The following is a 13903-nucleotide window of genomic DNA, read 5'->3' as shown; positions in this document are numbered from 1 at the left end:
CCCTTCCCCAAACTCAATCCGCTTCTGCCTCCCTTTTCCTCTTCAAAAATGCATTTTACCTCAGAAATCTCCTTTTCCTCTGGCTATTCCTCTGACTCCCTGAGGGGGACAAAATACCCTTCTCTTCCCACACATTCTAACATGGGGCCCAATCCGTAGGGGTACGCAAGGGATTTCTGACACTGGAGGGGCAATTTCTCGCCTTCCACCTCCTCCTCTACAGCAGGGGTAGTCAACCTGTGGTCCTCCAGATGTCCATGGACTACAATTCCCATGAGCCCCTGCCAGCAAACGCTGGCAGGGGCTCATGGGAATTGTAGTCCATGGACATCTGGAGGACCACAGGTTGACTACCACTGCTCTACAGCTCCTGAAGAACAGGGGGCGTCAGCACCACCACCTATTCAACAAAAAAAAGAAAACAAAACAAAACAAAACAGCATGAGGGCCTCAGCAGCAGGATTGGCAAAATAGCAAATAAATTCCTCCCAATGAGGGAAAATCCTTCACCAGAGCCACACCAATGGCCAGTGAAGAGTCACTACCAGCTCCCTGGAGATGTTGTGCATTGGGACTGGTACCTTTCCCCTGTATCTTTTGCCTGGGCACTTGTTCTCGCTCTGTTGTGTACTGTCCCCACTGCTGGTTGAGGTGCTGTTCACAAGCTCTGCTGTCTGTCTGCTCACCTGCAGAGGTAAGACAGTGGCAACCGGGCACAGAGACTTTAGTGTGGCAGCTCCCACCTTCGAAATGCCCCTCTTTGAACCTTACCCAGCCTCTACTTCAGTCTCCTTTAGGCATCAGGCCAAAATGTTGTGGGAGAGGGACGAAAAAGTTACATTTTGATCCTAACATACATTACCTAATATACTGTGTTTGCTTAAAATGAATCCTTCCTTTCCATTTTCAGCTTCCAAAGTATTGCTCCAATGTTACAGTATATATCATGTATAGATGTGCATGCGTCTACCTGTAACAAACAGCCAACACATGAGCCCTTTATAAATACAAGCAGAGGAGCAGTTTTAAGAAGATTTGGTATTTATACCCCACTCTTCATGGCCTGAAGAAGTCTCAAAGCGGCTTACAATCCATCACCTTCCCTTCCTCTTCCCACAACAGGCATCCTGTGAGGGAGGTGAGGCTGAGAGCACCCTGACATTACAACTCTCGAGAACTGCACTATCAGGACTGTGACGAGCCCAAGGCCAGCCAGGCAGCTGCATGTGGAAGGAGAACAGGGAATCAAACGGATTAGAAGCCACCGCTCTTAACCACTGGCTCCTAAGTCACACACTCAGCCGTACATGCAATGAATGTAACATGAAAATTAATACAGGCATAAATGAATGACCGTAAATAAATATTGATTGATCATGCAGTTCCCCAAAGGAGAAAGTCAAGGTGCTGCTTCAAGACGAAGACAGGCAATATAACTCTCTGCACAGCTAAATTCTGCACTGCCGCCATGAAACTGAGTACTATGTATGTGGATCAGAACATTTCTCTCAGATCCAATTTCACAAGTACAAAGAGCCAATTGTCACTGGCAACTTAAACTATGTTTTAAATATTAATGTAACATTTTAAACTTTTTATGTTGTCATATCTTTTAATTTTTTATAGTACTATTACTGTTTTTTCCCTTTATAAATTGTCTTAGTTTTTAATTGCTTGTATTTTAATTTTTGGTCTGAATGACCGTAAATAAATATTGATTGATCCTGCAGAGGAATACAGCAGACCAGTCTTATGAAAACAGAAAGCCCCTGGGGATTTCACTAGCCTCTATGGAAGCAACAGGGACATCTAGTGGCCCACTAGAGTAAGACGTTTGCTTCACCTTTCAGGTTGTACAAAGTCGTATTTCAGTGAAATATTATTGAATCATAGAATAACAGAGTTGGAAGGGACCTCCTGGGCCATCAAACCCCTGCACTAAAGAATCAGCCTCTCCGTGAGATGGCTATCCAGCCTCTACTTAAAAATTTCCAAAGATGGAGAACCCACCACCTCCCTAGGAAGCCTGTTCCACTGAGAAACCACTCTAACTGCCAGGAACTTCTTCTGGATGTTTAAGACGGAATTTAGAATCATAGAATCATAGAGTTGGAAGGGACTCATGGGTCATCTAGTCCAACCCCCTGCACTATGCAGGACACTCACATCCCTATTGCTCTTCCACTGTAACCTGCCACCCCCTTGAGCCTTCACCGAATCAGCCGCTCCATCAGATGGCTATCCAGCCTCTGTTTACAAATCTCCAAAGATGGAGAACCCACCACAGCCCCAGGAAGCCTGTTCCACTGAAGAAGCACTCTAACTGTCAGGAACTTCTTCCGGATGTTTAGATGGAATTTCTTTTGAATTAATTTCATCCCATTGGTTCTGGTCCCTCTGGGGCAAGAGAGAACAACTCTGCTCCACCCTCTACATGGCACCCTTTTAAGTACTTGAAGATGGTTATCAGATCATACAGCTAACATTGCCCAGCTGTGCACATTTGGGTTGGGGTTTTTGCGTGTGTTCCCAGTCGTGTTCTCACATACATTTGGCAGCTTTCTGCAGATTTGCAGCAATGGTGAGCCAAGCCGAAGCCATTTCCCAACAGCTGTCAGGAAGATGTAAGACAACAGGGAGTCCTGAACTGGCTGAGAGGTGCTGGGCTGCTTTAATTCCATCTCCAGCTTTGGCCAGAGGAGGGGGCTGATAGAAGAAGCAATGCATGGAAGCATCCTCACACGGCTAGGCTTGAACAAGCTAGGCAATACCCCCCCCCCCAAAGTCTCATCCTTACCTAATACAAGAAGAGACCCTCAGATCACAGAACAAGCTTTTTACCTTCTTCTAAAAGGAAATTATTTTATTATCATTTTAGAAAAACTGCAGGCGATTCCCATAAGGTTCTTGCCCCCTAAATCAAATAATCAAAGTTGTGTGTATGCCGTGATTCTCTAAGAACACAGGGTTCACTGTTCGTTTTTTAAACAAAGTCAAGTCTCCAGTCCATATGGTTATGAAGAGACGCTAGACAGCTCAGAACGCACAGAAAGGGAAGTATAGATTTGCAATAGGTGTTTTTGCCAAAACTTGGGGGGAAAAAACAGAAAGAAAAAAAGAACAAGAAAAGAAGTCAAATTGTGGATTTGCATGATTTATAAAAACTCTGCAACTTCACTCTTCATACAGCTTTTTAGTAGCATTTAAATCTATAGAGCGACAACCAGAATCATTTTGTCATGTTTAAAACCACTGCAAGGGCAGCCTGGCTAATCTTCTTGTGCTTAATAGCTGCATGCTCTTCTTTATAAGATTAGAAATCGCTCATCATGTAAGCAGCACTCGATGGTTCTAAATAAATGGTGCTTGATATATCTGCATAGTTTATTACTTCGGTCAGTAAATCCGCTGCCAGGTTCAGTCCCTGATGTTTGAGCTGCCCCCAGGGAAGAAAGCTCAGAATTTTAATAATCTCCCTACAGTTCCACTGGTATCAATTGCAGTGCCTTGATCCTGGAGGAGGTCTCTCCCCACCCGCCTCACTGTAAATTTTGTTTTGGGATCAGGATGCAAGTGCGAGCCAGCTGCATCAGATTAAAAACATATCAAGGGGGACAGCCGGGAAATCTCTACATCCAAGCTTCTATATCTTATCTTCTTCTCTATATAAAATCCATATTGCAAACAAAATCAGCCAAGGGAATTGCAGCAATGGCATTTATTGGAAACGTTCTAGGTGATGAATGAATAACGCAAAAGTCAACGCAAGTCCAACATAGAGTGAAATATTCTGTGTCTTTCAAGATTAAAAAACAAAAACAAATTGCAGGGTACGCCTGAGCAACTTGATCATTGCTGTACACAGTCCATGATTTAATTCCACATGCACAAATTACTCAAATGGCTTTTGTTTTTCTCCCTCGGACTGGGGAAATACAGTTTTTATTGCAATGTCACCTCGTTCCACGTGAAATTTATCGACGCAATAAGACGCAGTAGCCAACGGCACGTAAACCATGCGGGGTGCAACTGATCTGAGCCCTCAGGCGCATGGCAGAAATTAACACAAGTGACACCAGCTCCTAGAATTTCCTGCCGTCCGACTGGACCAGAGCCATGATCGTTGTGTCAGTACTAGAAGGGGAGAGGCGGACGCTGCAGCAGGCGCACAAAAGCAACACAATTTTGATGTGCCCCCCCCACCGCTTTGCTTGTCTTTGCATATTGCGTGTTATAAAGGAAGCCCTGGCCCAGACTCAACCCTCCCCGACTGCTTTGAGTAAGACATCTTGGCAGAATTTGGCACTTTTCTCGTTATAAAAAAAAAAAAAACAAGACAATTTGACAAATGATAACACCCCGACCGAACCCTATAATAATTCAAGCATTTTCCAAAATGCACATTTCCTCAGTGTGACTGACAGCTAGCTTCATAGCTTTGTCATTCCCTATATCAAATTTTGACTTCAGCGTCTGGCAGAGGACAGCTCCATCCCCCCAAACACACACACACTTCGAAGTAACGCAGAGCAAGCAGCTAGAGGCAGGCGCTGCCTGAGGAGCATCAAACAGTGTCTACGGCAGAGGTAGTCAAACTGCAGCCCTCCAGATGTCCATGGACTACAATTCCCATGATCCCCTGCCAGCAAATGCTGGCAGGGGCTCATGGGAATTGTAGTCCATGGACATCTGTACGGCCGCAGTTTGACTACCCCGGTATATGGCCTTCTCTGATTTATATATAAAAAGAAAAGTCTAACGACAGAGCAGATATCTTCAGCTGAAATGTACCCATCCCTAGATCTAGATTATAACCTCTGCAGAGAGTTAACCCAAGAAAAGTTTACGTGCTTCTCTGAAAGCAAGTGCACAATGGCTGTGTTATAATAATCTTACAGTGTATAAAGAACTCTTTAACGCTTCAATTTTTATCCAGTGCTGTTGTTCCAATAAAGAAGGGAAGGGGGGGGGAGGGAGGGGAGAGCGGAGTCATTTCATCCCAATGGCCCTGGAAACAGAGAAGAAAAAGAGAAAGCTGACAAGGTTCCTTTGGCTCTTTGAAACCCTGTTAGGACACCACACACCCGTCAGTGCCGAAAACCCTGCTGCATCTTCCCTTCCTCAGGTTCTAAAATGGACAAACGTCACATCAGGAATCGGCTCCCGGACTGTACCGTGTCGGCTATTAAGGTGGGAGATGATGAAATATCCGAGTGTCCTCCACAGAAAGGATGCCTGCACCTACAAAACTCAGCGAGGGGGAAGGAAGTCGACCCTAAGCGCCTTCTTCCCGACGGGCTCGTTGAGCACACACTCCAGCCCTGACAGTCTGAGACCCCTGCCCTTGTGGGGCTGGTGGCCATTTGCATTCTTCACAGAGTAATCGGCGAGACTAGGAGGCGGCCATCTCCGGCTTTGATCTCCTCCTTCCTCGAGGACTGGGGACGCACCTGGAAAAATAAGGCCGGGCCCCTTGGAAGTGCCCGAAAAAAGCAACTCGGCAACTCAGCAGCAAAATCACATCTGGAGAGACAGTGGGGATTAGCGTTACATAGACAAAGATGCCTACAGAATTTACTACGGGCACATGAGAGCTCGTAGGGGTCTTCCTCACATCGCCCCGCCTCTCCTGCCTCCTGTCACTGCCTCTACAAATGCAACCCCCCCCCCCCACACACACACACATATGACATTGAGAAACATGCTATTCTTTGGAGGGGGGAGAATTACATTCTTGCTTCTTTTCAAGTATTAATTAATGTCTAGAAAGACGCAACAGTGTTCCGCCGACTACGGGCCAAGAAAAATGTACTGAGATTGACGTTTCCAAAGTCAATCACGACGAGTCTCCGCTAGCGAAATCCCATTTTAGATCAATCCTAAATATACATCTAATGGTGTTCCTTAGATTTTGCCTTTTTTTTTTTTTTTGCATTGCAGTTTATGTACACACGTTATTAAAAAATGGGCCTGGGGTTTTAGGGTTGCACGCTTAGGCCGACGAAGCGGCCGTTTGCGCCCACAGCAGCTGACACTATGGTGCGGGTGGGGACGGCGCACCAGTCTGCGTGCATGCGCCAACTGGTGCGCCGTCCCCACCCGTCCCCCCGTGTTGCTGGCTGCGGGCACGAACATCCACTTCAGTGACCAAAGCGCCCAACCCTAGTTTGCATATCAAGGGTGAAAAGGCCTCTTCCTGCTGCTTGCTGTAAGCATCCCCGTGCCCATGTGTGGCGGAGCATGGGCCCTCCACGGCCACCGGACTGTCTGTTTCCTTTATTGTCAGAAACCGCGTTGCCCGCAACTCTCGATTTATGGCTTGTTTCTAGATGCTGTCTGGGTGACAGTCCACCTCCTTCAGGAGCTGCTCGCAAGCCGACAGCGCCTCGGCTGGAAGGAACCCGCAGAGCTTCTCGATAGTCTTTCGGTAAAGGGCCTTCTCTTGCTCCAGAGACAGGATCAGGCTCTTCATGTTGCTCTCTCGCGTCAAGACGTCTTCCAGATTGGATTCCACGCTCTGGAGTCGGGCATGAGCTGCCTATGAGATGGAAAGGACAGAGGTTTTAGAGAAGATGGGATGGTTTTTTTTTTGTACCCCGCTTTTTACTCGCTGAAAGAGTCTCAAAGCAGCTTACAATCAACTACCGTTACTCTCTCCATAACAGACACCCTGAGACAGGGGAGGCTGGGAGAGCCCTCAGAGAATTGTGACTGTCCCAGGGTCATCAAGCAGACCTCATGTATCTCAAAGTAGTTTACAATTGTCTTCCTGTCTCCACAACAGACACCCTGTGAGGTGGGTCGGGCGGAGAGAGCTCTGAGAGAACTGTGACTGGCCCAAGATCATCGCGCAGACATCATTTTGGTGTAGTGGTTAGGAATGCAGACTTCTAATCTGGCATGCCAAGTTCGATTCTGCATTCCCCCACATGCAGCCAGCTGGGTGACCTTGGGCTCATCACAGCACTGATAAAACTGTTCTGACCGAGCAGTGATATCAGGGCTCTCTCAGCCTCACCCACCCCACAGGGTGTCTGTTGTGAGGAGAGGAATGGGAAGGCGACTGTAAGCCGCTTTGAGACTCCTTCGGGTAGGGAAAAGCAGCATATGAGAACCAACTCTTCTTCTTCTTCATCTATCTCTAAGTAGCTTACAATTGCCTTCCTCTCCCCACAATAGACACCCAGTGAGGTAGGTGAGGCCGCGAGATCTCTGAGAGAACTGTGACTAGCCCAAGGTCACCCAGCAGGTTGCATGCAGAGAGGAGTGGGGAATCAAACCTGGTTCCCCAGATCAGAAGCCACTGATCTTACCCATTGCACAAGGGGACAGTTGTTAAAGGTGATACACATAGTTGTGTTGTTACAGGTATTACTTGTAAGAAGCATGGCAGGCCCTGTTAGGAATTGATCGAGGTTATATGGGAAACAAGTCGCCGCATTTACTTGTCAGGAAGGTGACTGTGAGTGTCAGATTCCCCTTCCCCAATGAAAGATTAAAATAGTTTTATTACCATAACTTGCATGCAAGTTTAAGATGCCCCCTATTTTTCTTGATGATTCTCCTGTGGGGAGAGTTCTTATCTTTCAGGGGGCAAAGGGACACGAAAATTCTGGTTTTTTTTTTTTTGGTTCATCTATCCCTGAGCTTCCGCAGACCGGCATTTTTGCAAAACTGCCCCGATTACAAAGATTCAGGGCTGTGGGCGTGAACAACCCCTCCCCAAGTGATAACCTGGAGTAGAATAACAGGATGCACATGTGTGCACACTGACTTCTATATGAAAGACCCGGAGGAGGGAGATTGTGGGGCACATATACTACGCAATTCCAGATCCTTGTTTCAGTCTGTCACTCAGCCACAAACTCCAGAATATTTTGAGCTAACAGAGATTCGCCCTGAGCGGTCTAGTCTATCAACACTTTTTGCCACTCATATTTTTGATTCAATAGACTGGCACTGTGCCCCACTGAAAGCCTAGGTCAGGGGTAGTCAAACTGTGGCCCTCCAGATGTCCATGGACTACAATTCCCAGGAGCCCCCTGCCAGCGAATGCACACAGCGAATGCGCACAGCGAATGCTGGCAGGGGGGCTCCTGGGAATTGTAGTCCATGGACATCTGGAGGGCCGCAGTTTGACTACCCCTGACCTAGGTGTTGGACTGCATCGTTACTTATCTGCTGGATCCTGCTAATGACCCAGAGGGGTGTGGCAGCCAGAAGGCTGGATTTCCACCCTGCCATGAAGCTCTCTGGGGTGTCCTCGGGCCAGTCTTTCCCTGCCTGACGAGCCTACCTCAAAGGGGTGCTATGAGGATAAAACGGGAGGGCGTGTGAATTCTGCATACCACCCTGAGGCCTCCTTGGAGGAATGTGAGATGCCTGTGTGTGAGAGCAGGGATAATGAATCTGACCAAACTAGGTATGCAGAAGTTCCAGAGTTCTAAACTCCTAACAAAGCAGTGGGCAGAGAAAATGATGTGGCTAGGAAGGAAAACTGTGTCTGGGGGATGTTCACATGCTCTTCCCATGGCTTCCTCTCTTGCCGTGACTGTCTAGTTCCTGTTCTTGCCCTGTCGCTTTATTATGCTGTTTGATTAACCTATGCATGGGATTCTCTGATGTGTTATGTTTTTGTGCACAGATTTGTTAGCTAGGCCGTAGGAATTTAGTGCTGGGATAAATTGCCTTGCTTGACCATTTCTTTCACACTTCACTAGGCTGGTTTCTGCCAGCTCTTTGTTATTCTAGTCCAGGCAGGATGCTGTAAGGCCCAGAGTGTCTTCTTTGAAGCTCCAGGGTTATCTGGCTGGCCTCGGAAACTAGAAGACTGCAGCCCTGCTGTGTCTGAAGGCATATTTTATAACTTTTGCTTTTGATTCTCATGGTGTGAGAACAGGGCAGTCTGGCACATGACCATTTGCCCATCAAAAAGATGCTCTGGGGGCAGGGCTCTTAGGGGGGTAATGCTAGGTGAACCTCAGTTTCAGAACAGAATGTAGTCTGCCTGCTTCACTTCTTCTTCCTTAATAAAGAGACTTCTTCAACTAAAGAGTCTGCTTATTGGGGAGCTCAACCGGGGACCAGATACTGCCACTGCTGCAGCCTTCCACAGCCAAAAGAGGGGCACCAGGGGAATTGTAGCATGAAGAAATTAAGAGAGCAAAGCTGCTCAAAATAATAGTTTCATTAAGAACAGAAATGATTTCATAAAGAGAGAGGAGAGAGAGAGTCCTAGTTAACAGACTCTAAACCAGGGGTAGTCAAACTGCGGCCCTCCAGATGTCCATGGACTACAATTCCCAGGAGCCCCCTGCCAGCGAATGCTGGCAGGGGGCTCCTGGGAATTGTAGTCCATGGACATCTGGAGGGCCGCAGTTTGACTACCCCTGCTCTAAACCATTCTGTTCATTCAGTCTGTCCAGATGTGGGGGCAAGCAGGGAGGAAGCGTGCTTGAAGGAGCAGGAAGTCTCTAATACAGCCAATCAGGACCCTGGAGGACATTATTTGAAAAGTATCAGGAAGCTTTTTTCCCAACTATGCCAAATACACAGCTTTTCTGATGCCCCCTGTAGGATATTCTCCATATGCTTTTGAATCATGCACACTACAGATCTTGCATATTCCAATTATTAAGCACCCTTCTCGTTCTCCCAGCATTTCTATCCTCTTGCCGTATTTTTTGGTGTTCAGCCATCATGGTTTAAGGTCTGCATCACTGTTCACCAAGCCTGGTCCATCGCAATTTACCTGCAGTTTCTCCAAGAGGTCCATGTTCTGCCTCTTGAGCTGATTGTTCACCCTTTCGAGTTTCTCCGGCGCCTCGCCGTTCTCGCATGGATTCGAATCGTCCTGAAGCTCGTCCTGAAGAACGTGATACTCCACCTCATAGGCGTGAAGCTGTTTAGAAATATCCATCTCAAATACCTGCCAGGAAACGAGAATGTTATACTTGCAAGATCACAAGCCGGTTAAGAAGGGCATCCTAGGAGAACCCAAGATAAGGAAGGTTCTGGGAAAGGGGCACTGTGGCAAAGTGCCCTACCATGTCCATTAAAGAGGACCAGGCAGCAGGTGATATGAAAGACATGACATTTTGGAATACTGTGGCCAGGCCAATGGTCTTACTCAATCTCAAGAGAATTCACATGTTCAGGTGGCTCTATGGAAGAGTCACTAACAAGAGTCAAGCAATAGCAAGGACATGTGAAATGTTAGCAATTGCACACTACCATGCTTAGCGCTACATAAAGAGCTCAAAAAGAGGTTTTCGTGGAGGGTCAGCTTGGTGTCGTGGTTAAGACCGGCAGCCTCTAATCTAGCAAGCCAGGTTTGATTCACCAATCCTCCTCCACATGGAGCCAGATGAGTGACCTTGGGCCAGTCACCGTTTTCCTAGAGCTCTCTCAACCCCACCTACCTCACAAGGTATCTGTTGTGGGGAGAGGAAGGGAAGGAGATTGTAAGCCGCTTTGAGACTCCTTCGGGTAGTGAAAAGTGGGGTGCAAGTAGCCAGTTTTTCTCTTCTTCTAAATAACTATGTGAACCTTTTAAAAGGCATTCTGAAACTGGCAAGTAAATTGCCACACTGGCCTATGAAAAAAGGTGTTCACACGAGCTTTTATTGCAGAAGGCAAACAAAACAGAAAGGTACCCAAGCCTGTTGCTTCATTCTTTCCAAGTTATGTATGTAAGCAACCATCTAGGGCAGGCAACCATGCTGGCAGGGGCTCATGGGAATTTGAGTCCATAGACATCTGGAGGGCCGCAGTATGACTACCCCTGGTCTAGGGATTACTAATTCCAAAGGAAGACTTCAGTTGCATGTGACAAAAACAAGGCAGAGATATCAGTTCTAGCCAGATCGACTCATAAGTAACTCCTACTCTGCCATCTGCACTATGGCCTGCAAAGAACAATTAAAAAGCTTAACTGGATCGAAGGAGTTGAAAGTAAACAAAGGTGAAGAGCACTTTGACGTCAGACACGGTCTACAAATCAGGACATCAGGAATCTAAGAATCCAGACTAAATTGACAGAAAAGGAGAACTCTGGTACCTGTGTGATAATCTTCTCCATCTGGGGCTTCGTCATATCTGGGAGGGTGTTTTTAAGAAACTCAACTATGTTCTCAAAAGTCTCACACATCATGATTTGTGTCTCCTGGCTGCTCAGCAGGCTGAGGGCGACTTTGAATATGACTTCTGTTCCCTGAAGAAAAATAATGTCTGGAGAAGGGAGAAAAACATAGATCTGACAACCAGGCAACTTTTAGCCACCATTCCATTTTTCCATCTATGCCAAGCTCAGCTACCAGTGCCCTATCTCAGGGGTAGTCAACCTGTGGTCCTCCAGATGTTCATGGATTACAATTCCCATGAGCCCCTGCCAGCAAATGCTTCCTGGACCACAGGTTGACTACCCCTGCCCTATCTGGCCCCGTAGCACCTGGCCACAGCGATCCATGAGACTGTTACCTCCAGGCTTGGTTACTGTAACTCGCTCTACGTGGGCCTTCCCTCATCCTTCCTCCAAAAACTGCAACTGGTCCAGAATGCAGTGGCATGGGCCCTGAACATCTTGGAGAGCTCACATGAGGCTGGTTCTCTGGCAGCTCTGGATCTGGTTCAGGATTCTGGTATCAACCATCAAAATCATACATGGCCTGGGCCCTGTGTATCTGAGTCTGCCTACCTGAATACGTCCCTCAGAGAGCGCTTTGATCAGTCAGTGCCTACCGGCTGGAGGTCCCTAGCCCCATAGAGGGGCTTTGCTTAGTTTCAAATTAGTCCTGGCTCCTGCTTAGTGGAATGACTCCCTGGGGAGAACAGGGCCCTGACGGAACTTGCAGAGTTCCGCAGGGCCTGCAAGATGGAGCTCTTCCGCCACGCCTATGACTGAGGCTAGCAGAAATACAGTTGAAACATCTGATCCCTTCCCTGACTCCCTCATTTCTTACGTGGCTGATGTTTTAAAATGTTTTCTATTGTTGAAACCGGAATTGTGCCACTGTCAAATATTTATGTACTTTGGTTTTATAAAAATGTGTTTGTGCCACGTACCGTATTTGCCGGCGTATAAGATGAATTTCCCCCCCTGAAAAACATGTCTCCAAGTGGGGGGGGGGTCATCCTACAAGGTGTTAAGGGTATGCAACGAATACAAGGTCCAACTTTCCCTTAAAAGGCCAATTCAAACATTGTGTGGTTTGTAGGGACACCAGGATCACACATAAGTTGCAATCTTTTCTTCGGTGGACAAGTCAGGGTCAGTCAGTCTAAACCTCATGTAACGCCTGGAAACCACTAACTCTAAGGCAATATGGCTCTCTCACGCACCAAGCTGAACTTGCTTTACATTGCACAAGACCACCACGAGAGCAATTTCTACAGGAGCACCCGTCTGGAGCAAACCATTACCGGTTTTATGCTTGGCACAAGTCTCGAACAGGAAGGACCCCACAAAAGCGTTCCAATCTTACAGCCATTATCATGGATTCAGTGGAAAGATCACCTCAAGGGCTGGCCCCAAATTGCCACCAGCCAATCATTGGCTGTGGCTTCTGTTGTGCTGCTGACATCACCCCAGTGGCTCCTTCCTATGCTTACTGGAAAGGACATTGCCTCTCCATAGCAGTGTTCAGGGAAGGGGGGAAGCAGTCCAACTCCAGAGTCAGCATGGAAAGTGTTTAAGAGCGATGGACTCTAATCTGGAAAACCAGGTTTGATTCCCCACTCCTCCATATGCAGCCAGTTGGGTGACCCTGGGCCAGTCACAGTTCTCTTAGAGCTGTTCTCACAGACCAGTTCTCTCAGAACTCTCTTAGCCCCATGTACTTCACGGGGTGTCTCTTGTGGGGGAGAGGAGGGGAAAGGTATCTGTAAATCGCTTTGGGAATCCTTCAGGTAGTGAAAAGCTGGGTACAAAAAACCCAGCTCTTTTTTTTTCACAAGCTGCTTGCTTCATGACATCTCCCAAAAGAATCCAGAAAGGAATTCTGTGTTAACGAACTCAAGACTTTCTCACTGAATTATTTCCCCAGAGTTCCATGGCAAAAGGGGACAGCCTAGACTATCGGTGTGGAAGAAGAAGAAAAAAGAAAAAGTGCTTTTTATACCCAGCTTTTCACTATCAAACGAATCTCAGAGTGGCTTACAAGCACTGTCCCTTCCTTTCCCCAAAACAGACAGCCTGTGAGGTAGGTGGAGCTCTAAGAGAACAGCTCTGGAAGAACATCTTTGAGAGAATTGCAACTGGCCCAAGGTCCCCCAGTTGACTGCGTGTGGAGGAGCGGGGAAATCAAACCCAGTTCTCCAGTTTAGAGTTTGCCACTCTTTACCGCTACACCATGCTAGCTCTCAGTGTGTACATCTACCCACAAAAGATATGCCGTATTACTTGGCTAAAAACAATCAGATATCACAATTCTTCAGAACACAAGAAATCTGACTCAAGTTTTTAAAAATGCAGAAAACGACTGATTTAGGCTCCCTGCAAATGCTCACCCAGCCAGATCTGATTAGCACAAATATTACCTGGCAATTGCCCTAAGGGAGGAGGGGAACCTCCTCTGATTTGGCCAGCCTCGGGCATCGGCAGCAATCCCTGGTTTTCTGAGCAAACCCAAAAGCTCTTACCAAATACCCTTGCTACAAATCCCAGGGGGAACTGCGAAGCGAGCAGAGTGAGGAACCAAGGGGCAGCATAGAGGCTGGGGCTGATTTCATTCTCTTCAAGGTGGTTGTAGAGGTCCCGGTGGTAGTCATGGAGAAGCCGCGACAGCTGGTACATCTGGATCTACCGTAATGCAGAAGAGGGGAGAAAAAGGCCATTACGTTTGTGAGCAGGCGCGGTGCAGTGGTTAAAAGTGGCGGCTGTATACCTGGGGAGACTCATGTTCAA

At 47.3% G+C, this 13903-nt stretch overlaps 1 protein-coding gene across 6 annotated transcripts in view; it reads right to left on the bottom strand.

Annotated features, from left to right (window-relative positions):
* Positions 1–3703: 3703 nt before the first annotated feature.
* TBC1D4 (TBC1 domain family member 4) overlaps positions 3704–13903 on the bottom strand; it is a 117492-nt gene continuing 107292 nt past the window's right edge. For all 6 annotated transcript variants that reach the window (XM_077343978.1, XM_077343979.1, XM_077343980.1 and 3 more), the window contains 4 exons: positions 13639–13798; positions 11060–11229; positions 9752–9928; positions 3704–6538 (listed from right to left, as the gene is read on the bottom strand). In XM_077343978.1, coding sequence (XP_077200093.1) covers positions 6326–6538; positions 9752–9928; positions 11060–11229; positions 13639–13798 — 720 coding nt within the window. In that variant the 3' untranslated portion in view covers positions 3704–6325. The remainder of the gene's footprint in view (positions 6539–9751; positions 9929–11059; positions 11230–13638; positions 13799–13903) is intronic.

The sequence above is a fragment of the Paroedura picta genome, chromosome 6 (genome assembly GCF_049243985.1).
Source record: "Paroedura picta isolate Pp20150507F chromosome 6, Ppicta_v3.0, whole genome shotgun sequence".
In the NCBI taxonomy this organism is placed as follows: Eukaryota; Metazoa; Chordata; class Lepidosauria; order Squamata; family Gekkonidae; genus Paroedura; species Paroedura picta.
Note: the sequence above shows the minus strand (reverse complement) of the source record. Positions and strands in the feature narration are given on the sequence as shown.